Source organism: Taeniopygia guttata, chromosome 10 (genome assembly GCF_048771995.1).
Source record: "Taeniopygia guttata chromosome 10, bTaeGut7.mat, whole genome shotgun sequence".
NCBI classification, from domain to species: Eukaryota; Metazoa; Chordata; class Aves; order Passeriformes; family Estrildidae; genus Taeniopygia; species Taeniopygia guttata.
Window position 1 is genome coordinate 3,676,460 of NC_133035.1, and position 24,475 is coordinate 3,700,934.

At 57.9% G+C, this 24,475-nt stretch overlaps 3 protein-coding genes across 7 annotated transcripts; 2 read left to right on the forward strand and 1 right to left on the reverse strand.

Moving 5' to 3' along the window:
* The first annotated feature begins 668 nt into the window (after window positions 1–668).
* SNX1 (sorting nexin 1) lies at window positions 669–13,769 on the forward strand. Its single transcript, XM_030281856.4, has 15 exons — window positions 669–839; window positions 4,121–4,223; window positions 5,074–5,207; window positions 5,747–5,816; window positions 6,885–6,928; window positions 7,863–8,004; window positions 9,168–9,246; window positions 9,499–9,574; window positions 10,265–10,378; window positions 10,484–10,577; window positions 11,497–11,702; window positions 12,307–12,450; window positions 12,774–12,854; window positions 13,153–13,224; window positions 13,350–13,769. The coding sequence occupies exons 1-15, from the start codon at window positions 708–710 to the stop codon at window positions 13,398–13,400; spliced, it is 1,542 nt and encodes a 513-aa protein (XP_030137716.4). The 5' UTR covers window positions 669–707; the 3' UTR covers window positions 13,401–13,769.
* A 142-nt stretch (window positions 13,770–13,911) lies between these two features.
* On the forward strand, window positions 13,912–18,556 carry SNX22 (sorting nexin 22). 4 transcript variants are annotated; one of them, XM_002193364.6, is made up of 6 exons: window positions 13,912–14,347; window positions 17,357–17,440; window positions 17,530–17,634; window positions 17,741–17,835; window positions 17,975–18,051; window positions 18,177–18,556. In XM_002193364.6, the coding sequence occupies exons 1-6, from the start codon at window positions 14,207–14,209 to the stop codon at window positions 18,272–18,274; spliced, it is 600 nt and encodes a 199-aa protein (XP_002193400.6). In that variant the 5' UTR covers window positions 13,912–14,206; the 3' UTR covers window positions 18,275–18,556. The 4 variants fall into 4 exon arrangements, with proteins under 4 accessions (XP_002193400.6, XP_030137719.4, XP_030137720.4 ...); XM_030281859.4 differs by having other exon boundaries at window positions 17,978–18,051; XM_030281860.4 differs by having other exon boundaries at window positions 17,741–17,821.
* Window positions 18,557–18,729: 173 nt separating this feature from the next.
* PPIB (peptidylprolyl isomerase B) lies at window positions 18,730–20,689 on the reverse strand. 2 transcript variants are annotated; one of them, NM_001245322.1, is given in 6 exon segments: window positions 18,730–18,991; window positions 18,994–19,061; window positions 19,172–19,356; window positions 19,752–19,845; window positions 19,979–20,092; window positions 20,446–20,632. In NM_001245322.1, coding segments are annotated over 6 exon segments (621 nt in total). In that variant the 5' UTR covers window positions 20,602–20,632; the 3' UTR covers window positions 18,730–18,987.
* Between the last annotated feature and the right edge of the window lie 3,786 nt (window positions 20,690–24,475).

Below are 24,475 nucleotides of genomic sequence, written 5' to 3' on the forward strand. Positions count from 1 at the left end.
GGTATAGGGTGCATTCTGGGCATTTTTAAGGTCTGAAGCTCATCTTGGAAAATCTCGGTGGGTGTGTGATGCATCCTGGGATAGCTTTAAGTGGTTTAGGGCTCATCCTAGGATGTCTTGGTGAATATATGGGATTCATCCTGTGACATCGTCAGGATCTGGGATGAATATGGCTCGGAGGTGAATATGGCTCATCCTGGGATATCTTCAAGGTATGTGTCTCATCCCGCCACGTGTCTGGAGTGGTACAGGGATAGTACACTGGTACAGTGGTACAGGGCTCATTCTGGGGTGTTTGGCGTTTGTGTGGGAGTCACGCTGGGACATCTCTGGGTTATGTGGCTCATTCTGGGAATTGTTTATTGGGGGGAAGGGGCTCAATCTGGAGTGCACAGGAGTATTACCCGGGCTGTGGAGGGGGCAGGCTCACTGTCCGGGTCCCGCGGCCCCTCGGTCCCTCGGGCGGGCGCTGAGGGGACGCGACGCTCCGAGCCCGGCCCGGCGCGGGGGGCGCGCGCCGCTTCCCGCCGTTCCCATGGTGACAGCGCGACGCCTGCCAGCGGCGGCGCTCATTGGCTGTCGCTGGCGGCGGGGGCGGGACTTGCCGAGACACTGCCCAATCCGCAGCGCGCCCGCAGCCGCGGCCCCGCCCCGCGGGTTAAGGCGTGGCGGGCGCTTCCGGCGGGGCGGCGCGGGCGGAAGCGGCGATGGCGTCGGGCGGCAGCCGCGGGTCCCGCTCGCCCTCCCCGGCCGAGCGCCGCCCGCCGCCCTTCCCCGAGCACCCCGGCCTGGGGGCCCCCGACAGCGACTCGGAGGGCGAGGACATCTTCACCGGCAGCGTGAGTGCGGCCGCGGGCGGCGCGCCGTCCCGGGGCCGCTGCGGGGCCGGGCCCGTGTGCGAGGAGTTGCCCGGGGCATCCTCCTGGCTTGGTGAAAACTGTGCGAAACGCCCGCGATTCCCCCAGAATAAAGGGGTGGGGGCGATGCCTCTGGTCTCGTGTCCCTTCGTGGGGGAGCGGCGGGCCCGGGTGGGGCTCACGGAGCGGCTCCCGCGGCTGTGGGGCCGAGAAGAGGCTGTGCTCGGCTGTTCCCCGTTCTCCCGGGGCTGTGGGGCCGAGAAGAGGCTGTGCTCGGCTGTTCCCCGTTCCCCGGGGCTGTGGGGCCGAGAAGAGGCTGTGCTCGGCTGCTCCCCGTTCCCCGGGGCTGTGGGGCCGAGAAGAGGCTGTGCTCGGCTGTTCCCCGTTCCCCGGGGCTGTGGGGCCGAGAAGAGGCTGTGCTCGGCTGTTCCCCGTTCCCCGGGGCTGTGGGGCCGAGAAGAGGCTGTGCTCGGCTGTTCCCCGTTCCCCCGGGCTGTGGGGCCGAGAAGAGGCTGTGCTCGGCTGTTCCCCGGGGCTGTGGGGCCGAGAAGAGGGGCTGTTCCCCCGGGGCTGCAGCCCCTCTGTGCCGGCAGAGCTGCTGCCTAAGGCCGGGTTGGGTGGAGCTTGGAGCAGCCTGCTCTGGTGGCAGGTGTCCCTACCCATGGAGCGAGGTGGGCTTCAAGGTCCCTCACGACCACCCTGCAGTGGCAGCCACAGCTCAGCTTCTTTACTGTGTAGCTTGTGAGGCTTTGCTGGGGGAAGAAGCCCCATCTGCCTTCCCCCAGCATCACCAGATCTGTCCCCTCAGCATCCAGAGGGTGCTGCTGTGGCTGCCACGGTACCTTCAGTTTGAGATTGAGGGTGGTGTGGGGGCTGAGGTGACAGGAGGCAGCCAGTGTCCCCTGCTCACTGCGTTGTACTGGGATGGTTTTGGAGGCCTTGGTGGTATTTGTTCAGCAAGGCAGGTGCTGCTGCACAAATCTGTGCTGAAGGTGTCAGCAGCTTTCCTTGTTTCCAGCAGTCTCCTGTGCAGCAAGTCCAGGTTGCTGAAGGCTGTTGGCGTTAACTCATCATGACCTTGCCCCAGGTTTGCTCCAGGCAGTGACCAGCAGGCAGGAGGGGAGTTAACACTGACTGGTGTTTTCCCAAGCTGAATTCCAGTCAGCTGAATTTCCCCACTGGCCTCTGGTCCTTGGGATCAGCATCTTCATGGAGCAAGGATTTCAGCTAGAGGGACCACAGAGGTCCTTTCTGGAGGCTGGAATGCTGTGGGTTGATTCCCTGAGCTTCAGGAACCTCTGCCCACCTCACCCAGACCTTTTCCAGCCTGCCTGATCCAGCTGCTGGCACAGGAGGAGTTGGTGTCTGTGGTAGGAAGTTCTCCAGGAACATTCTGCAGTTTTCTAGCCTAGGGAGGCCTCGAGCAGGCAATTGTGGCCATGACCAAATGAACCTGCTGGGAATGGCCTGGCCAAGCTTCTGCCACTGACACCAAGCCAGAGCTGTCTCTGCCCTGCTCCTGGTGCAGCTCCTGCCTGGTGTCTGAGCTGTGCTTGTGTTTTCCCCTTTGCAGCAGGGAAAAAGGGAGATTTGGGGGACTGTGGATAAATTGTGACCTTGTGAGGGTGGAACTCACACTGGTCTGAGCAAAACAGCAGCTGGGCTGGATGTTTGGAAACCTGGGAAGGTTCAGCTCTGGGCCTTGCAGGAGGAAGGTGCTGGTACCTATGGCAGGCACCAGGTCATGGAGGTGGCCTGGAACTTCTCAGGACCTTTCTTTGGTGAAGAAATGGAGGATGTAGGAGGTGGCTTGATGGTTTGTGGCCCCAAGAGGAGCAAGCAGCGAGTGCCGTGGGATTTCATGGGAATCACACATCCCTGTGCTGCAAGGGGAGGCTGGTGAGCCACAGCAGCTTATCAGGTGTTTGGCTTTGTTGTGGGAGCCACTGTCGTAACTAATATGTGCCTGTTCTTGTGACCTGGTGGCTTTGCTTGTCTCTGCCCTTGAAAGTTAGGAAAACACTTTCTGGAAAGCAGGGGAGGCAGATGTGCCAGGCTGCCAGTGTGCAGGAGGCCCAGCAGCACCTGGGCATCACCAGCAGGGAAGTGTTTGGGTCAGAGCTGAGCAGAACCAGAGCTGGACCTCATCTCTCTGTTGACAGAGCTTGGGTCCCCATGTGCCCACAGCCCTTTCTAGGGATGCCTCCGAGGATCAGCTCTGCCCAAACAAGTTCTGTTTCCCTGTGGAGAACATCAGGCTGACACGGGGGGACCTCTGCCCGCACGTGGGATGTTGGGGGTGCTGAGTCCAGCCCCAGGGATGCCTTGTGTCCTGTATGGCCACGGCTCCTCTGTAGCAGCAGATGGAGAAGTAGGAACAGGGCGTGGTGCTTTCATGTCTGAGGAACTAAAGGAACTGAGGAACTAAATTTAAGGCAAACTGGGAAGCAGTTGCAGTAGAAACCCACTTTGTCCATGCGCAGTGAGATTCTTTATGAGCCTGAATATTTCCTGGGGGAGCAGAGGAGCTGTGTGAGCCCTTCTAGTCTGAAGGACTCTAGGGAGTCCTTCACTCTCCATCACTAACACACATAGCTTGTGCCTTTAACTGCTGTGATCCAAGCTGGGAGCAGTCCCTCCTCTAGGAAAACATCCTAAAATACAGGAGCTCTTGCCATCAAGTGAGTGTTTTGATGGCTATTTTGTTTTTATCACCCAAAGACATGAGCCCACCTTAAAGAAAAGCTGCCTCAGCACGGCTTTACTCCTTCAGGAGCGACGTGATCCGATGGCACTTCCTTGCTGGAGAGAGTGCCAAGGAGCTGCTGGTTTGGAGTCTCTAATAGAGCTCCATTTACTGCCCATCAAAGACCTGTTCTGTTCTCTGCTGGGACCTACAGAATAGCACTTGCTGTCCCCTTCTTCCTTGGGATATTTGTCTGCCTGCAAAATGAGGGATGATTTGGGATGCAGGCATCTGTAACAGGAATGCTGGAGCACCTCTGTCTTCTGGTGGGGCGGACTGGTTGGCATAAAAGCTCTTGGGTGGGCTGTCCCCTTGTCCCCAAGCCTACTCCCAGCAGCCAGGCTGGTCTTTTCTGCGTGGAAACTGGCTCCAGAGTTTGTTGTGACTCTTGTCCTTAAAAGTGGCAGAAAGGGTGATGCTGAAGGGCACAGCGGGGTGGACAAGGAAGGTGATGTGTCTGCTCCTCTCCATCCCTCAGTGTGAATGACCTGTCTTTGACCTTTTAATCCTCTCACAGAGCAACTCCCCGGTCCTGAAAGAAGAACCTCCTCTCCCCGTGAGCAGCTCCTCCAAAGAGAATGGAGTTCATGTGGAGCAGGACAATCAGGACCTATTTGCAGGTGAGTCTGTGTGTGCTGGGCCTCTCTCAGCTCCAGGCCTGGAGTGATAGTCCTAAAATATCCATAAAGTCCTTGTCTCAAACACACATTCAAATCCACTTGCTCTGGTGCTGTGTTCAGGAAGGTGGGAGCAGCCTCTGCCAGGTCTCTAGGATAATCCTGCCACAGCAGTAACTGTTTGGCAGCTGAAGGGATTAAAATGAGGTTTGCTTTTGTTGCCTAAAGGCCTGAGGTGCTGAGTATTTCCTCAGAGTTAAAGGGTCTTCCTTCTCCACCTTCTCCTGGCTCCAAGCCAGTGGAGGAGGCATCTCTAGCAGAGACCTGGCTGTTCCCAAGGAACAGGAAACACAACCCCCCTCAGCAGGGGAAAATGAGGCGGCTCAGACATTCCCCAGCCCTGGCATGATGGGCTGAGAGTCAATTCTGGATACTTCTGCTAAGAGGTGGAAGGTTTTACGTCCTCCAGGTGGAGAGGTGACCTGGGAAGGAGCCTTCCTCCCAGGCTGGCCTATGTGCCAGGTAAAATCTGCCTTGGCTTTAGCTGCTCCAGCGTGCAGCTCCTCAAGCATGCAGCAAGGAGGTGATCAGTGAGAGGTGATGCCTGGCTCCTTCTGGAATAAGAAGTTCGTTGGATTAACATGATGTTGTCCAGCAGGATTGATCAAATGCTCTTACTGCAGTGATGGTGCTTTGTTGTGCTCTCCCCAGTGCTGACAGGTATTCTCCCTATGGATTTCTTTGCTAATTTAGACTGTTGTTGCTTCCTGGATCCCATGAATCGGAGAATATTGCAATTGCCTTTCTAGAAACCCTAAGATAGAGGCTGACCCTTGCAAACTTCTTTTGACAGATGCCACTGTGGAGCTGTCCCTTGATAACACTCAGAACAACCAGAAGAAGGAGGTGGCCAAAGCATCCAGTCCTTTGCCCTCATTAGATGTAGCAGCAAGTTCTTCTAGAAACCTTTCAAAGAGCTATGAGGAGGTGAGAATTCCAAACTGTCCTGAGGGTTTCAAACTGTCTTTGGCAGGAACCCTTCTGTGCACTCAGTTGTAAACATGAATCTTAAATGATGTAATTAATATGTAATTGCATTATTGAATGCCCTGATTTGTGTTTGGGTTGTCAGTCTGAGACTGATACCACGGGAGTGGGGCTCAGGTCAGCCTGGTGGCTTTCCTGCTCGTGTGGAGGTCCAGATTCCTTCCAGAGCTATCACAGTGGTGGATCTGGTCCTGAGGTCCAAGCTGTGAATTGGAACTCTGCAGTTTCTTCTTGGGGCTGAGCAGTTTGGGCATCAGTCTGGGCAGATAGTGGGTAGGAACAACAAACCCAGTTTGGAATCCTTGCCTGGCCACGATGAGGAGCTGGAAGGCTTTATAGAACAGTCCTGGCCTATAACGCCTCAGACTGAGGTGCTAGAGGTGCCCTGCAGGGGGACAAGCTCACCATAATCGTCTGGGGTGGGTTATCCCTGCTTTCCTGGGTTTGACTTGCTGTCCCTCTGTGCTTTCTCCAAACAGCTGGAGGAGGAGGAGGAGCAGGAAGACAAATTTGACCTGACTGTGGGAGTGAGTGACCCGGAGAAAGTTGGTGAGTTACAGTCCTGCATGGTGAAAGGGCTGGGGGAGCCGGGCTGGGCCCTGCAGCTCCTGCCTCTGGGCTGTCTCTGAGCACAAACCAGAGCCTTGAATAACGTTTCCAAGGCTTCCTCTGGCATCTTAAAGAAATGACGCTGCACAAAGCCCAGGGTGAGAATGAGCAAGGCAGAGGCAGGTTCTAGAAAGCCCAGAGCCAGGTTTTTGGGATTCTTGGTGCCTGGCACTGTGGTGACCAACTTGGCACGACCTCCAGGCAGCACTGCCTTATGTGGAGCTGGCATGGAGTAAGCAAAATTCCCTTAACCTGAAACTGAGTGCATTATTCCATGCTCTGGCACGTTCCCTGGAAGCTGGGTTTGCCAGGGAAACAACTCTGGTTTCAAAATGAGGAGCAAGAGGGTTTTTGTCTGTTGAAAGAGGGGTCAGAGTGTCATGACCAGCCATGTAGAAGTTCCTGGGGTGCAGAAAACCCAAGGTGACATCTGATTCCAGACAGCAGAGCAGCCCCACGAGTGGCAGCTTGTTCCCACTCCATGGCTTGTGATCTCTGGAGCTGGGAGGTGTAAATCAGATGTAGCTTAAGGGTAGCACTGGAGCTCGGAGGATGCCCTTCAGATGAACTGCCAGGTGAACAAGGGGATTTCTGTGTGAGCTGGAGCAAACTGCCTGTGGTGTTCCAGGATCCAGCCCCATCCAGCCTGACTTGCATCCTGTGAATAGACTGTTTCATGTGCCCCACAGCCTCCGAATTGTTGGGGTCTGAGCAGATGTGTGGAGCCAGCCCAGAGGCTGCTGGCACAACAAGTGCCCAATTGTCAGTGCTGGCTCCCGTAGGAAGTGTGGGGAGGCATAAGCAGGTTGGGAAGTGGCTGCTGGGCGGGAGTCCAGGGCCATGCAGCAGGATGCTGCCTCTGGTTTTGCAGGAAAGTCCAGGGCTCCATCAGACCCAAAATCAGGATCACTGAGGCAGGAAAAGGTCAGGAGCCTCGTGCTTTGTGTTCAGGGAATAGTGGAAAGTGCTGATGTGGTGATCCCAACACCTCGTTTCTGTTTTCCTTAGGGGATGGCATGAACGCCTACGTAGCCTACAAAGTGTCAACACAGGTATGTCTGACCCCTCTGTGTCTAATTGTCCATTATTTTTCCATGCTTAAAGGCACTGGACTGTATGTCCTTAGCCAAGGCAGCAGTGACCTAAATAAACAGGAAGCCTGAATGCCTTGTTCTGTGGATTCAGGAGTTATAATCCACAAAGGATGAGCCTGGCGGGGGAATAGTGTTGGAATCTATTTGAAAGGAGGCTGGCTTTATTTTCACAGCCAGCTACCTCTCTGCAGCCTTGGCTGAGAGGGATGCTCAGCATTGGAGGGAGCAGCAGGAATGACATCCACTGGGAGAGTCCCCGAGCCCAGGGCTGCTGCTGAAGGTTCTGTGCCAGTGGCAGCATCAGACTGAGCTGACCTGAGCTCAACACTCTCTGCAGAGCTCCTGCTGTAGTTGCATTCACATCAGGACCTATTCACTCAGTTTCCATGAGAAATACAGCTGCTGGAATGTTTTGGAGTCCTGCTCTGGGCTCTGGAAAGTTGCTCCAGCTGCCTGTACCATGGCTGCTGGGCTACAGGCAACATGTGGTCTGAAGAAGAGACAAGAGGACTTGTTATCCTTAATTTTTGCTCTGCAAACTCAGCCCAAAGCACTGGTGGCCCCTGTAGTCTTTAGGTGGCCTGAGGGGTGTGTCCCTGTTCCTGTGTGGAGCAGGGATGATGGGATTAGGCAGTGGGCAGGGTTTACTAAGCAGTCCATGGCTGCAGGAACAGCTGCTGGTTATTTAATGCCATTAATTCTGCTGCTGGCTCTAGGGAGAACCCAGCTGGGAGAGGAGCTGTGGAAAACCTGGGCCAAAACTTGCTCTGTTCACTGCTCACATCTTGCAGAGCTGGCACTGTCCCACTTCACCCCAGAGGTGCCAGCAGGCAGAGCTGGCAGGGCCAGGCTTTCCTGGGGGAGTGTGACCCAAGTGTCATCTCTTCCCCAGACCAGCATGCCGATGTTCAGGAGCAAGCAGTTCTCAGTCAAAAGGAGGTTCAGTGACTTCCTGGGGCTCTATGAGAAGCTGTCGGAGAAGCACGCCCAGAACGGGTTCATTGTCCCTCCGCCGCCTGAGAAGAGCCTGATAGGTGAGTGAGGAGCTGCACAGCAGCACTGCTGGCACCTTGTCAGAACTCAAAATGTCCCTCAGACATTTCTGGATGTTGCTGGTCCAGGTCAGAAGCATTTGAGACCCTGGCAGGCAGCTGGAAACAGCTGTGATTTTGGGTTTGAGCCATGGAACGATTTACCAACCTTGCAGGAAGAACGAGAAGTCACAAAAGTTTAGATATAGTAGAAATAGTCACAAAGTAAAGTCACAAAATAAAGAATTTTTGAGTGCTGTACAGGGGGGTTTTGGTTTTGTACATGGGGGTCAGAGGTTTTAAGATGGAGGGATCTGGACCTGCCCTGTCCTCCCTCTTTCTTCTTCCTTACCTCCATGTTCTTGGTGATGTTGGCACTCACAGATTGGTTTAGAGTAGAAAGGCACCATTTAATATAGGTAATAGGCACTGGGGAAAAACTATAAACATTTAATATGTAATGTACCATATAAAAGACAGCACAGCCCTGGGCAGGGAGAGAAGAAGCAGTCGGGAGTCAGAGAGGATGTCAGGGTGTGTGTGTGCCTCTGCCTGAGCTGTGAGCAAACCACAGCAGCTCCAGAAGAAAATCTTTTAGATAACTTGCAATAAACTACCTTTAGACCGAACAATAGAAGACTTCTGAGCCTTTCTTTGGAAGCACGGGTTGGAGGAGAGATTTTTCCACCACACAGAGCCACCCCTGACCTAGGGTGAGCTCCAGCAGCACGTCACAGCTCTCGTGAGTCCTTCTGACGGCGAGCTCTGTGCCCGAGGATGGGCCTGCAGCAGTCTCTGAGCTGACAGAGAAGCTGCAGAGTAGACAAGGAAGATAATCTGGGTTCCGTGGCACGGACAAAGCTCTGGCTCCATACTTGGAGCTCTGGACTTAAATCCTTGATGGAGTTCACAGATGCATCCTCACCTGCTTGGTGAAGAGTAAAACCTGTGTGGTGTCACTGAATTGCTGTTCACTTGAGTTCAGCCCACTGATTTGCCTCTTTCCTGCATGTCACTTCCTTGGCTACAGGCAGATTTCAAATTTCTAAAGTCTAATTCCTGTTGTAAGATTCCTCTACTGTCACCCTGATAGTCTGTAATAAACCACTTTACCTTGTGTGTAGAATTTAGAGCTGCTCATGAATCACATCTTCCCTCTGTGCTAGGCATGACCAAAGTGAAAGTTGGGAAAGAAGATTCCTCCTCTGCAGAGTTCCTAGAAAAACGTCGGGCTGCTCTAGAGAGGTATGACCCCATCGGCTGTTCCTGAACTGAGTGAGGGACCTCAGAGAGGTCTGGCAGGTCTGTTCTTTGTGGTGGCATCACCAAATTCCCCAGGGAGATAGGGGAGCTGGTGGGTGAATTAGAACAGTTGTTGGCTCTGATTTCCAGCCCCCCAGGTGCTGTTCTGGAGTAAATACCAATGTGTGTTGCTGTGGTGGCTCAGAGCTGGATTTGCTACAGCCAGAGTAACTCCTGGAGTCGTTCCTCCCACAGGTACCTACGGAGAGTGGTCAGCCATCCAACCATGCTGCAGGACCCGGACGTCAGGGAGTTCTTGGAGAAGGAGGAGGTCAGTGGGGTGGAGTTAAGGTGTCCTTGGAAGTGCTGAAGGAAATGGTTTTTGAGCAGTTAATGAGGCAGGATCCTGCAAAGCTCAGCGGGAAGTGGCAGAACCTGTGAGAGTGGGAGCTGGTGTTGGCACCAGGTGCCCACCAAAGCTGCTGAGCCATCCCCTCAGCTGGACATGAGGGAGAAAACAAGCAAAAGGCTTGTGGGTTGAGGTAAGGGCAGGGAGAGATCACTCAGCAGTTACCTCATGGGCAAAACAGGATCATGGAATGGCTTGGGCTGGAAGGGACTTTAAAAAGCCCATCTCTTTCCACCTCTGCCACGGCAGGAACACCTGCTCCTATCCCAAGTTGCTCCAAGCCTCATCCACTGGCCTTGGACACTTCCAAGGAGGGGGGAGCCACAGCTCCTCTGGGAAACCTGTGCCAGAGCCTCATCACCCTCACAGCTAAGAATTTCTTCCCAATATCCCATCTGTCCCTGTCCTCTGGCAGTGGAAACTCATTTCCTCTTGTCCTGTCACTCCAGGCCTTGTTCAGAGTCCGTTTTCCAGCTCTCCTGGAGCCCCTTTAGACACTCAGTGGGGCTCTGAGCTCTCCCTGGAGCCTTCTCCTCTCCAGGTGAACACTCCCAGCTCTCCCAGCCTGGCTGCATCTCCTACAGCAAAGCAAACTGTTCCATTCCTTTCCAGCTCCCAAGAGCAGTAGGAACCCAGACCCTGAGTGGAGCAGGAATAATGAAGATGTTCAACAAAGCCACGGATGCTGTCAGTAAAATGACCATCAAGATGAACGAGTCGGACATCGTAAGTGTCGGGGCACCTCTGGGCCGTCCCTGTCCTCGCTCCAGAGCTCCAGAGAGCTCTTCCCAGCCCCACCTGTGGGAATCAGCTCTGCATTTACCCTTGCAGTGGTTCGAGGAGAAGCTGCAGGAGGTGGAGTGCGAGGACCAGCGGCTGCGGAAGCTGCACGCTGTGGTGGAGACGCTGGTGAACCACCGCAAAGGTGACCGGGACAGCGCCGCGCGCTCCGGCCTTTGGGAGGAGACAGCCCCCCTGGGCCCTGCCTGGAGGGGGTCACCAGTGTCCTAGGGACACTTCCAGGGAGCTGGGACAGTGCTAGAAAGGATTCTCTGTCCCTTCCTTCTGGGAGACAGATGTACAATGGTCGCTCCAGTTCTTCTGTCCAGCTCCACAAGCTTGGGATGGTAGAGTGGAAGGGAACCTGTGTCCTGTGGGATCACAGAATGCCAGGATGGCTTGGGGGCTAAAGGGACCTTAAAGTCCATCTTGTTCCACCCCTTCCTGCCATGGGCAGTGACGCCTTCCACTATCCCAGGTTGCTCCAAGCCCTGTCCAGCCTTGGACACTTCCAGGGATGGGGCAGCCACAGTTTGAGGCCCTTGCACAGGTTGCTCAGACAGTTCCCTCACAGGGAAGAATTCCTTCCCAATATCCCATCTATCCCTGACCTCTGTCAGTGGGAAGCCATTTCCCCTTGTCCTGTCCCTCCAGGTCCTTGTCCCAAGTCCCTCTCCAGCTCTCCTGGGGCCCTGTTAGGCACTGCCAGGGGCTCTGAGGTCTCGCTGGAGCCTTCTCCTCTGCAGGCTGATCAACCCTAATTCCCTCAGCCTATGGGCCAGAAGGCTGCTGTAGCAAACCTGAGCAGAGCTGACTTGTGGGAGTGGGGATGTTTTCCTTCCTCTGCATGTTTTGACTGACTTCTGCAAAGCTGTGCCTGTCCTTCTGCTCAGCTGCTTCCCTTTTCCTCATGAATGGAAGCTGCTAGCTCTGACTGAGCCAGTGCTGGCCCTTCCAGCTGGTGTCTCCTGGAGCTGTGGAAAGGCAGCTCCAAGGGCTGAACCCTCTGCTGGGGAGCTCCTGGTGCAGCCAGGCCCATCTCCTGACCTCCTCCCATTCCCCAGAGCTGGCACTGAACACGGCCCAGTTTGCCAAGAGTCTGGCCATGCTGGGGAGCTCAGAGGACAACACGGCCCTGTCCCGGGCGTTGTCCCAGCTGGCTGAGGTGGAGGAGAAGATTGAGCAGCTGCACCATGAACAGGCTAACAATGACTTCTTCCTCCTGGCCGAGCTCCTGGGGGACTACATCCGCCTGCTCTCGGTTGTAAGGGTAAGGATTCCTTTGCTCCTGCTCCTCGTACCCATCGTAGGCTTAGGGGTGCCTGAAGGTCTTCCAAACTTGAGCATGGGACAGAGCAGAGGCCATGCAGGGCATGGCCCCTTCAGGCAGAGGGAAGACTTGCTGATTGTCCAGGTGTGCTCTGGTTAGCTTGGAGAATGGTTGTAGGTGAGGCTTGGCCATGCTGCTGTTCTCCAGAGGGGATGTGGAGCAAGTTTGTGGCTTGTTGGTGACTCCAGCCCTTCCAGAGTGAAGGCTGAAGCTGTGAACTGTTAACCTGTGATACAGGGAGTGAAAACTGACCTGCCAAGTGCCTGCTGTGGCAGAGCCTGAGTGCTGAGTGCTCCTGAACTTGAGCATCAAGTCCATGCAGCCCATCCAGTGCACTGGGAAAAAGCAATCCCATGGGAGTAGCAAGTCCAGCAGGCTGACCCCTTCCTGCCCCAAAGGCCAGACCACCATATCCTTGGTCCACTGGTCCATACAGGAGCTGTGGATGCTCCAGAGCAGGACCCAGTCTGTGTTCTGGCTCAGCTTTGGTCCAGGACCTCCAGTGTCCCCTTGTCAGGAGATCTCTGCCCCTCCTTCCCTCCAGGGAGCCTTTGACCAGCGCATGAAGACCTGGCAGCGGTGGCAGGATGCCCAGACCATGCTCCAGAAGAAGAGGGAGATGGAAGCCAGGCTGCTGTGGGCAAACAAACCTGACAAGCTGCAGCAGGCCAAGGATGAGATCTCGGAGGTAGGGAACGGAGCGTGGGGTCCCTGCTCTGTCCCTTCCCTCATGCTCCAGTGGGAAAGGATCCTTCTGGGCTGGGGAAGGATCCTTCTGGGCTGGGGGGCACCTCCTGAGCAGAAGGGACGGGTGTCTGTGGCCAGGTTGCCTTGAGTGAGGCTGCAGGAGGGGCTGCTCGTGGTCCTGCTCCTGCGCCTTCCATGCCACGGTGGTGACAAGGGCTGGGAGGGCCGAGCTCTGCTCCAGCAGCACCTCCCACACGTACAGTCCCATGGAGAGGGGGGCAGGAGTTCCTTCTCCTTCCCCAGCTGCACTTCCTGTCTCTGCAGTGGGAGTCCCGGGTGACACAGTACGAAAGGGACTTTGAGCGGATTTCTGCCGTCATCCGCAAGGAAGTGATACGGTTTGAGGTACGTTGAGGGCAGCCCTTGGCACTGACCTGAGCTCCTGCCTCTCCTCCTGCCGCAGCAGCATCCCTAAATCCTGATGTGTGTGAGCTGGGGTGTTGCTGAGGGCTTTTGGTTGAGGGGACTTCCCCAAAGGGAATCTTAAAATGAAGCTGGGTGGGCAGAGATCCTCTGTGTCCTGTATGCTGGGCTCCTTGCGGGACCCCAGGAGGAACAGGAAAATCCTGGTGGTTTCTCCTTCCCCCTCCCAAAATCTAGAGGGTTTTGGTGTGTGGTCCAGTCTCACGGCCATCTCTTACAGAAAGAGAAATCTAAGGACTTCAGAAACCACGTCACGAAATACCTCGAGACGTTATTGAACTCTCAGCAACAGGTGAGTGGTCCCTGATGTGGTTTTATGTCCCAGTTCAGGCCACGCTTGTGACTCTCTCAAGCATGACCTCCTGCACTGCAGCTCCATCCTCACGGCTGCTGACCCTCTCCCTCTCCTCCCTGCAGCTGGTGAAGTACTGGGAAGCGTTCCTGCCTGAAGCCAAGGCCATTTCTTAATTGGACTGAGCAAACAAACCTGAATTTTGCCTTTTTTTTTTTTTTTTTTTTTTATATACACTATACCTCCTCCTCTTTTCCACGTGAGCGACCCCTCGTTCCACATGCTGGAGCTGGTAGAGGTGGCACCCCCAGAAGAACAGCTTGCGAGCCAGTAACTCTTCTAACTGTATATTTTTCATTTAGCAACATATATTTTCTTACTGAAGAGAAACTAGTTTCCTGCTTCCAGATCAGACCTGCAGCCACAGGGGGGTTAATAAGATCTGGCAGATATCTATTTTTCAGGCTGGGTTTTAAGGCTCTAATGAATTATCTTACTCCTGCAGTGCCATTAAAGTTCTGTAATAAAACTTCTATCAGGGCAAACAGGCTCTGGGTGTTCAGGGTGGGAGTGGGGAGGGGTAACGCTGGATCCCGTGGCAGTGGAGGGAAGCAGCAGAGCCTCCCCCGTGTTGTGACGGACAGAGGTGACCTTGGACGCTGCTCTGGCCACCTGTCCTCGCTCCTGATTAGGCTTTGGCTCTCTGCCTTTCCTCCAGTGGAAGCCGTTTTTAGGATCTGAGCTCAGCGAGGCTCTGTCACGATGCCACTTTGTGGCATTCCCCAGAAATCCATGGTGGAGCTCTCAGGGCTGTGCTGCTCCTTGCCCCGTTCCCAGCCTCGCGTGTGCGTTTTATCAAAACCGATACCCGTTAAAGACGAGAAAAGGCAGCTTGGGCTGACTTCCCTCTTTCCTTTCCCCTTATCCTTATAAACCGGGTCCCTGCGGCGCCTCCGCTGCTCCCTCCGGCTGTGACCTCGCCATGGGCGCCCGGGGCGGTCCCGCCCCAGCCCCGTTCCCGCTCCCGGTGCCGCTCCGGGCCGGTCCCGCCGAGCCCCGGGCCATGATCGCCGTGTCCATCCCCGCGGCGGAGCCCCCGCGCAGCCCCGGCCGGCCGCACACGGTGAGGGACGGGCTCGGGGCAGCCGAGGGTGGGCGAGGGTGGCTCCGTCTGCCCCGGGAGCTGCAGGGCGCCGGGTGTCCCCGCGTGTCCCCCGCGCCGCCCGGCAGTGCCGGTCCTGCCTTTCCCCGGGGGTCCCACGTTCCCGTGGGGCGGTCACCCTCGGGGGGATTCGGCTCCCTCCGCCCCAGGAGTCTCCCACTGCCCTGGAGTGGAGGTCGCTGCCTTCGCAGGGGTGTCTCTGCCTCTGCTCCGGGGGTGTCTCTGATTCTCTCTGCTCCGGGGGTGTCTCTGCTCCGGGGGTGTCTCTGTCTCAGCTCCGGGGGTGTCTCTGACTCTGCTCCGGGGGTGACTCTGCCTCTGCTCCGGGGGTGTCTCCGCTCCGGGGGTGTCTCTGCTCTGGGGGTGTCTCTGCCTCTGCTCCGGGGGTGTCTCTGTTTCTACTCCGGGGGTGTCTCTGCTCCGGGGGTGTTTCTGACTCTGCTCCGGGGGTGTCTCTGTCTCTCCTCCGGGGGTGTCTCTCTCTCTGCTCCGGGGGTGTCTCTCTCTCTGCTCCGGGGGTGTCTCTGCCTCTCCTCCGGGGGTGTCTCTGTCTCTCCTCCGGGGGTGTCTCTGATTCTCTCTGCTCCGGGGGTGTCTCTGTCTCTGCTCCGGGGGTGTCTCCGCTCCGGGGGTGCGGACCCTGCCTGCCGCTGTCCCCGCTGGCTGCGGGGGCTGCTTTCTGCCTCTCCCCAGGGGTCTCTCCCTGCCCTGCGGTGATTCCACCCTAACCCAGGGACGGGAGGGCTCTCATGTCCCACCTCCCCCGTGTCCTGTTTGTCCCCGAGCACTGCCCTCTGTCCCCGGGCTGGGGGTGTCCCCAAACACCCCTGGGAGAGCCCCGACAGACACAGCGGGGTCCCTGAGCGGGGCTTGCAGGGGTCGCTGCCGATGGGGACCCATTGCCCTTGAAGGAGGGGATGGGGATGTGGGCAAGGTGAGATTATTTTGGCCTGGGGGAGGGCTACGGGGCTGGAGAGCCACGGGGCAGGAGGCCTGTGCGTGTCCCTGGAGGGTCCCAGCCGGGGGGAGCACAGACCCTTTACCTTTGAAAGGGGGAGAGGTCCCTGTGTCCCCCATGGCTGGGGGTTCCCTTCCTTCCTCGGGATGCCCCACCTGCTCTGGGACTGGAGGTCCCCTCGTTCCCCCAGGTGACCCTGAAGTGTCCCAGCCTCAAGGGTTGGAGGTCCTCAAGTATCCCTGGGTGGTCCCTGCCCGCCCCAGGGGTCCCTCCTGGGGGCACCTTCTGCCCTGGAAGTCGGGAGTGTCTCTGTCCTGCAGCTTCCCTCTCATCCTGGGGGTGCAGGGTCCTGCCTTGTCCCCGGGGGTTCCCACATCCCAGGGGTGCCTCCACTTGCCCCGGCGGTTGGAGGCTCTTCCTGTCCCTCCCCGGGGTTCTGTTCTGGGGTTCTTGTTGCTCCCATGGGATCCCCACCTCCCCGGGAGGGTATCTCCATGTGTGTCAGGGACTGAGGGGATTGAGGAACCCAACTTGGCCCAGGGGTAGCCCAGGGGCCACCCTCTGGGGGTGTTCCTCTACCCTGGGAATCCCCTCTGACCCCAGAGGATTACGGGGTCCCTGTCTATCCCTGGGTACCCCCATCCTCCCCAGGGATGTGTGTCCCACATCTGCCCTGGGGGTGGGATGTCCCCAAGTTTCCCTCTCCCTGCTGTCCCCAAATGCCCAGGAGTGGCTGTCCCTGCCTACATCCAGAGGATCCCTGCTGGGGGAAGAGGGAGGGACAGACGGTGATCCTCTACCCCTGGAAGGGGTGGGGAAGGGGCATCACTGTTGAGGGTGTCTTCTCTGTTCCGTGGGGTCCTTGTCATATCCCTGTGCACCCAGGATGGGGCTGTGTCCTTCCCCCAGGAGTGCCCTTGAGGGGTCCCTGTGAGAACACTTTACACCTGGAATGGCAAGGATGGCCCCTGGCCAGGGTGTTGGGTCCCTGTCTGTCTCTGGGTGCCCCCTCTGCTTGCCCTGGATGGTGGAGGGTGTGGGGGTCCTAATGTGCCCACCAGGGTGTCCCCACATGCTCCAGGTGCTTGGAGGGTTCCCTGCAGCCCTTACCTCCCCCCAGGATCCCAACTGTCCAGGCGAGTGAGGAGGCAGGGGGAGAGGGGCAGATGGGCCCATCTGCCCTGAGGAGGAGAGGTCCCCAACTGTCCTCATGGATTCCTTTCTGGGAGGGGGACACAAAGCCCTTGACAGGGAGGGGATGGGGGTCCCTGGCCCAGGGGATGCTGGGCAGAGGTCCCCACAGGGTTCCTTTCTGACGTGGGTCTGAGGTGGATCCTCTGCCCTTCTACGTTGGCCTGGGGGGTTCCTCTGTGGCACTGTGGGATGGGGATGCCTGTCTGTCTGCAGGGACCCCCCCTTGAGAGCAGGGCTGTCCCTGGCCTGGGGAGTGGAGTGGGGGGACCCCTGGCTGTGTGGGGAAAGAAGGGGTTCTCCTGCCTTCCCCAGGAGGGTGGAGATCCATGACTATCCCTGGGCAGAGGGCCTTACCTGCCTTGGGGAAAGATGGGTCGTCTCCCTCTGTCCCATTGGTTTGAGGTCCTCATGTGCCCCTTCCTGGTGTCCCTGCACACCCCAAGGTGTTGGGGGTCCCTGGCAGCCCCAGGGTCCAACTGCCTGGCGGGGTTTGGTGGGGGTTGGGATGTCACAGCTTCCTGTGTTCCCCTCGGGAGGGGAGAATTGTGCCCCATCTGCTTTTAGGGGTCCTGACTGGTCCCATGGTGCCCCCATTGGCCATGGGGGTGTTGGGGGTCTGCCCTGGAGGCTGGAGGTCTCTGCCTGTCCTAGAGAAGTGGAGGTGAAGGGTCCCAAGTGCTCTCCACAGGTGTGAGTTAGCGGCCCCTACCTCCCCTGGGAGGCTGATGAGCGTGGTGAGGGTGGTAAGGGTGGTGAGGATGATGAGGATGGCGAGGCTGGGGCTGATGAGGAGGACTGGCTGCCTGTCCCCATCTCAGGTGTTCCGGGTGGAGGTGCTGTGCAATGGCCGGCGGCACACGGTGACCAAGCGCTACAGTGAGTTCCAGGCACTGCACAAGCAGGTGAGAGCCCCCAGCTCTGCAGGGAGGGGACATGGGGGGCCTGGCTTCATCCCCCTGGCCTGCCCTGATCCCCCCACACTCTTCCTCAGATCAAGAAGACCTGCAAAGTCCCCAACTTCCCCACACGCCATGTCTCCAGCTGGATGCCCAAAGGGCTGGAGCAGCGCCGGCAGGGCCTGGAGGTTTATCTGCAGGTGAGGAGTGTATGGCACATTCAGGGTGAGTTTTAGGGCTGAGGAACACACGGTGGTGGGTTTGGGAGGGGTTTTTTGGGGTGCTGAACCCCCTGGAGCATTGCAGGGTGTGCTGGATGACAATGAGGAGCTGCCCCAGGAAATCCTGGACTTCCTGAAGGTGCGGTGGTGCCAGCAGAACCCCAAGGTCAGCAGCCCCTTGTGAGTAGATGAGTTCTGCTGGCACCAGGGTTACCCCACACGGCACTGGGATTGCCCCCCTGCCCTGTGGAGGCACCCTGAGTACACAGGGGTGGGGATGGTGGGTACAGGCTGAGGACTGATGTCCCCTTTTCCACAGCAGCACCACACTCCTGCCCTCCCAGCGCCCCATTGTCGGATTCTGCTGGGATCCCTACGTGCGGCCTCACAGCACTGGTAAGGAGCAGAGCTGTGGAGCAGATCTCCAAAACCTCCAAGAGGCTCTTCTGGGCCCTATGAAGGTGCTTCTCCGTTAATGGGGCCCAGGAGGGAACAGCTATTACAGCACAATTTCCTCACAGAGCTGCTCCCCAACACTGTCCTCAGCGGGGTCCTGCAGGGCCTCTACCTCCCCCTGAGCTGCTCCCTGGCCAGGCAGCACCCCGAGCCTCTGGAATGATGAGTTCCACCCAGCGCCCAGGGATGCAGTGGTGATAGAAAAGGATCCTTGACTCCTCCCTGCCGGGCTGGGGCAGGGAAACGGTGGGAGAAGCCAAAGGGATGTTGGGAACTGCTCTCTCACCACCATGCAAAGTGCCTTTGTTGGCAGAGCAGGAGCTCTGCCTTCCCCCCTGCTGTTCTGGGCTTGCAGTATGAGCCTTTGGATGCTGAATGGTGCTGGAAACCTCTCTGCATCCAGGCTTTTGTGCAATAAATCTCCTGGATTTGACTGACTGGCAAAGTGCTGTGCTGTGGAATTCTGCTAAGCAAACCCAGGGCCAGCTGTGGCACTGCTCCCAGCTGGATGAGATGTGGAAGAAGCAAGGTTGGAAGTGGGGCTGGAAGGTTGAGGGGTGCATCTGGGTGAGGGATGCAGAGTGATCTGCACCGCTGCGAAGGCAGGAGAGAGGCAGCTCTTTAAAAAACACATTGGTCACATTTATTGGTGCATGTGCTTCTTACAAAAGTGATGGAAGAGCAGCCTGTGCCCTGTCCCACCGGCTGGGAGGCAGCAGGGAGAGGGGCCGGGCGCTGGGACACTGCAGGAGCCGGTGGCCCCAGGGCAGGGGAAGCACAGCAGCCCCATCCCACAGCTCCTCACAGCCTGGCAGGGCCTGGTCCCGTCACTCTTTGGCGATGGCAAACGGCTTCTCCACCTCGATGGTCCCACAGTCAACGATGGTGACATCCTTGAGGGGCTTGTCCCGGCTGTCTGTCTTCGTGCTCTCCACCTTCCGCACCACGTCCTGGTGGAGCAGAGTGGGAGAGTGGGACACGTGGGCAGAGCCAGCTCGGCCAAGCCCTGCCCTGTCCCGCTGTCCCTGGGGCACCGACCCTTCCCTCTGCCATCCCTCACCATTCCCTCCAGCACTTTGCCGAACACCACGTGCTTCCCGTCCAGCCACGGCGTCTTCACGGTGGTGATGAAGAACTGGGAGCCGTTGGTGTCCTTGCCAGCGTTGGCCATGCTCACCCAGCCTGGCCCGTAATGCTTCAGCTTGAAGTTCTCGTCAGGGAAACGGTCCCCGTAGATGCTTTTTCCTAGAAGTGGGGACAAAAAGGCCACAGTGGTTTCATGGAATATGGGGTAGGGGTGATGGTGGTGGCAGCTCGAGCACGAGCTGGGTGGGGGAATGAGCAATTCCAGAGCAGGGACTAGCACTGATGCCACAGGGATACATGGGACACGGGCTGCTGCAGGGAGCTGGAAGCACCCCAGGGGCTGGGCAGGGGTGTCACACCAAGGGACCGGAGCAGGAGGCTCCCAGCACCCAGCACTCAGCTCTGCTTTGCTCCGAGGCCATGTCTTTGTGAGCTCCATGCCCACTTGATTCCAGCAAGCTCCAGCTCTGCACTGGTCCCAGGCACAGCCCCGCAGTGGTGGAAGTGCGGCTGCTGTCTCACTCCCAGACAGCGCCTTGGATCTGCCAAGTTACCTCCAGTGCCGTCGCCGCGGGTGAAGTCGCCTCCCTGGATCATGAAGTCCTTGATCACACGGTGGAACTTGCTGCCCTTGAAGCCAAATCCTTTCTGGGGGTGTGGAGGGAGAAGATGGAGTGAGGCGAAGGGACAGACCAGAGCTCCGTGGCCCCAGCGCTGCCCCAGGGCACCAAGCAGGACCCGAGCAGGGGCAGCTGAGCCCAGGGCGCCACGGGCCCCTCACCTCTCCGGTGGCCAAGGCCATGAAATTCTCCACCGTCTTGGGCACTGTCTTGCCGAAGAGCCCGATGACGACACGGCCGGCATCCTCCTCACCGATCCGCAGGTCGAAGAACACCTTGGGGGAGGGCGGAGGAAGGTTGGGGGATCAGGGGAGCCAAACTCACCTTGCTGGGCCAACCCACCCCCAAAAGTTCAAGGCACCAAAACCTCACCGGGTGCGGGTGGTCGGTGCCCACACCCCTGGCTGCATCCCCCGGCAGCCTCACCCCTCAGCCCGGCTGTACCCCGGGCTGGGCCGAGCTGTGTCCAGGCCGCCTCCCCCTTCAGGCGCCCCCTTCTCCCGCACTGGCCCCTCCCGGCCCTGCCCCACCCGGTCCGTCCCGGACCGCTCCAGCCCATCCAGGGCCCCCCGCCCCACGCGGGGCCTTTCCCAATCCCGCCGCCGGCCCCGCCTCGGCCCCCCCCGACCTTGGCGGTGACCTTGGGTCCCTTCTTGCGCTCGTCGGCGCGGGAGGCCGCGGGCAGCAGGAGCAGGAGGGCCGCGCCCAGCGCCGCCGCCGCCACCAGCACCTTCATCCTGCGCCGCTCGCAGCCCGGCCACAGCGCCCGCCGCGCCGCCGGCATCCGGCCACGCCCGCCGCGCACCCCCGCCCGCGCCGCGCCTTGGTACCGCCCGCGCCGCGCGCCCGCCCGCTCCGCCCGCCCGGGCGCGACCAAGAGGGTCTCACGGGGGGGGAAGGCAGCACCTTCCGGCCGGGCGGGATGCGGGCGTATGCCACGTTGCCCCTCGCAGGGCGGCCTCAGCACTGTCAATCATGAGAGAACGCCGCGATGATTGGCCGCTGAGGGGGAGGAGGCGGGACGGAGGCGGGACCGAGGGTGGCGGTGGCCAATGGGCACGGCCGGGGGGCGGGAGCTGAGGCAGCCGGGGGTGCTGTTCCGGCTGGCCCGCTTTGTCCCGCTTTGTCCCGCCGTGTCCCGCTTTGTCCCGCTGTATCCCGCTTTGTCCCGCTGTATCCCGCCTTGTCCCGCCGTGTCCCGCTTTGTCCCGCCGTATCCCGCTTTGTCCCGCCGTGTCCGGCTTTGTCCCGCCGTGTCCGGCTTTGTCCCGCTTTGTCCCGCCGTATCCCGCTTTGTCCCGCCGTGTCCGGCTTTGTCCCGCTGTATCCCGCCGTGTCCCGCTGTATCCCGCTTTGTCCCGCTGTATCCTGCTTCGTCCCGCCGTGTCCCGCTTTGTCCCGCTGTATCCCGCTTTGTCCCGCCGTGTCCCGCCTTGTCCCGTGTCCCGCCGTGTCCCGCTGTGTCCTCAGGGCCCGGTGTGTCCCCGGCAGCAGCAGCCGAGCCCCCGGCGGGCCCAGTGGCTGCGGGTCAGTGTCGGAGCAGACACGTTGAAGAGGTGCCACCCGAGAGCCCAAACACCTTTGAGAGCAGCTGGCACTGTACCCACTCAGAGACACCCGAACCAGAATGTTCCACGCTGCTCCACACTGTGATCTCTCGTGTGATATTTTCCCCCCCTAATTCCCAGCCTTGAATGTACCGTTTTTAGCATAAGCTTTCATTTCCCCCTCCCAAAATTTTTTCTGGGGAGACATGCACTCTGACAAGGAGATGAACCTTCCCTGACCCTTGGAACCCACATCTCCACCTTTGAGATTTATCTTTTTGGGGATTGACACTGACCCAGACCTGATGAAAACCTAATTCCCACATGTTCAACTAACTCCAGGATTTGCAATCACAGACCGGTTTGGGTTCAAAGTCAAACCCCTGCCATGGGCAGTGACACCTTCAGTGATGGTGCTAAGCATCTGCAACACCGCAGAAAATCCTGTGTGCTTCCAGCCTGGCCTCTCCAGGTATTTAAGAGGAATTCGGCCTTCTCTCACTCCTTCCTTCAGTTTTTATCCCACAGCCCTGCCAAGGGGGCAGGTCCCAGTACCCCTCTCCCCGTGGTCCCTTCTGCCTCAGGACAAGCCCACCTGCATTTCAAGATGCCTGAAGTGCTGTGCCCAGGGAGAAGGGCAATCAGTACCACCATGCCTTGGCTGAGCTCCATCGGCCTGAACCACCCACAGCTCTAAAGCACAAAGTGCTGAAAAGGTCCCACAAAGTCCCACCCATGCATTGTCCCCTCCAAGGAGAGCAGAATGTGACACAAGTGCCCAGCAGAGCCGAAGGAAGACAAAACACAAATGCCATAGTCAGGCTGAGGTAATAAATACTTCTATTCATGGAGAACAATGCAGCAGTGCAATGTTTTATTGGAAAAAAAAAAAAATCTCACTTGATACCTCAGAAGACTGCATCGCAACGTTGGAGGGCCGGGAGCCTGTCAGAGGCACCTGCGCCAGGAGCCCCCAGGAGCCCTCCCCTTGCCTGGGGTCTCCCGGCTGCCAACTGCTCCCAGCAAGGAGAGGAGGGACTGCCCAGGTTAATGCCCTACATCCTACCACAGCATGGCTGGCTCAGTCTGGCCGTGTCTCCTTGTCACCTCCGAGCTCCCTGGGGACAGCGGTTCCCTCAAGCACAGGACTTGCCGATAACCTGCTTTATTTTCTTTTTTTTTTTTTTACTTTTTTTTTTGTTAAAAAGCCACCCCACATCTTTGCCCTTTTTTTGAAGAGTCCAACGTACGATTATAGTGCAAGAGGGCTTGGTACAAGTGAGCATTACCAGCATGCCGTGGGGGGACAGTCCTCCCCTACAAACACATCATTGTAGGATTAAAAGAACACCGTATCTCCGGAGAGAAGCTGTAGTGGGTCACCATGAAACAGCTTTCAAACTGACCCACTTAAAAACAAGGTCAGGAAAGTTTCTAAACGATCAAATACATTCACTTAAAAAAAACCAAAAAACCCCCAAATAAACAACGAAACAAAAGAAACCAAAAACATTTAGGAACAAAACCTGTTGAGATGGCCCCTTTCCCCCCCGCCCTCCCTCACCCTGCAAACACTTACATATGCTGCAACTACAAGCTGCTCCTTGAGCGGAGGCAGCGAGGAATGACCAAACACGGCAGGAGATGCAGAAGGAATCGAGTTCTGGTGACAGGCACTTAGTGGGGCTTGGGAGGGCAGCAACGGAAGTGTCTCAGGGCCAGCTCTGTTGGCAGCGGGCAGGGCGGCTCCCCGGGGAGCACCTGTGCCCCTGGACACCCTCCCAAGATGCCAAACCATGGTTTCCTACAGCAGAGAGAGGAATGCCTGTGCCAGAGACGCAGCTTCTGGGAACCACTGGCAGCGGAGGAGTTTGGGAAGAGAAAGGTGGAATGTGCCCACGGCTGTGCCCTCCCTGCAGCAGGAGGGGACAGGGCCGCACCCGTGGCACCCTGCGGGAGGTGAGTGGTGCCCTTCCTGCCCTGTTCCTGCCCTGGCTCATGGCCTGCCCGGAGGAAAGCGCTTTGCTAAGGGGGAAGGAAGGAGGTGCATGTGTGAACCGAGGGCTCTGTGCCTCCATCGCGCTCACCGGGATAAGGCATGGAGAGAATGCAGCAGAGAATGGAGAAGAGACGCCCTGCGGGGATCCTGGCCACGACGGAGACTTTTCCACCCTGGCACTGACTCAGGAATGCATGAGGAGCAAGCCCAGAGCTTGCTGCCCAGGCTGATCTCCTGCCCTAAGCCTGCTCCTACCCAGCCAGGGAAAGGGAACCTCCTGGCAATGTTGCTCTGTGAACTCCAAGCTACACAGATTAGCATTAAATCCATTAAACGACAATGAGATCTAGTGTCTCCCTTTCCTCCCTCTATGATCTCCACGATTTTGGGATAAGCCAGGCCCAAGTTTATGACAACTGAACTATTCCAGCCTGATCTGGTGTCACACATGGAAAGACAAAGTCCAGTGAACCTACTTACAACCTCCCCAAAGCTGCTTGAGTTCTCCCACAGCCTGCCACCTCTCCAGTAACCCCTGGCAACCTCATCTCCAATTTGGGAAACATTGCAGCTGGATGCAAGATTTCATTGTTTTTCTGGGTGTGCAAAGCACCCCAAGCCCTTTCCTTGCTATTGGTTTGGCTCAAAGTGGTGCAGGAGAACCGTGGCTGCTCTGGGGGTGGGATGGGGTGGGTGAATTTGCACCTGCCCCATGCTCACAGAATGGATGTGAAGGCGATTCCAGGCAAACCTATCTGACCATCGGGAGATGGGATCAGTGTTAAGGCATGAATTATCCTCTCCCCTGCTGGAGATGCTTTCTTCCCACTAATATGTTCTTGCAAGGTTCCCAACCAGCCCAAGGAGGGATTTGGGAAGGCTCCTGGCTATCCACACCAAGAAACGCCCACACTTCAGGAAATGGCTGTTTCTCAGGAACCTCAATCCTGATCTACCTCTTAGACCAGCACAAATTCCTCCAGTTTGGCAAAGGCCATGCCGCTCCCTCCGGCCCATGCTGGGCTCCAGCCTCGCCTCTCCCGGCCAGCTGGGTCAGGCACGGTGTAGGAAACCATGGAAAGGACATTCACTGGCAGCTAGGAAGGGTGATT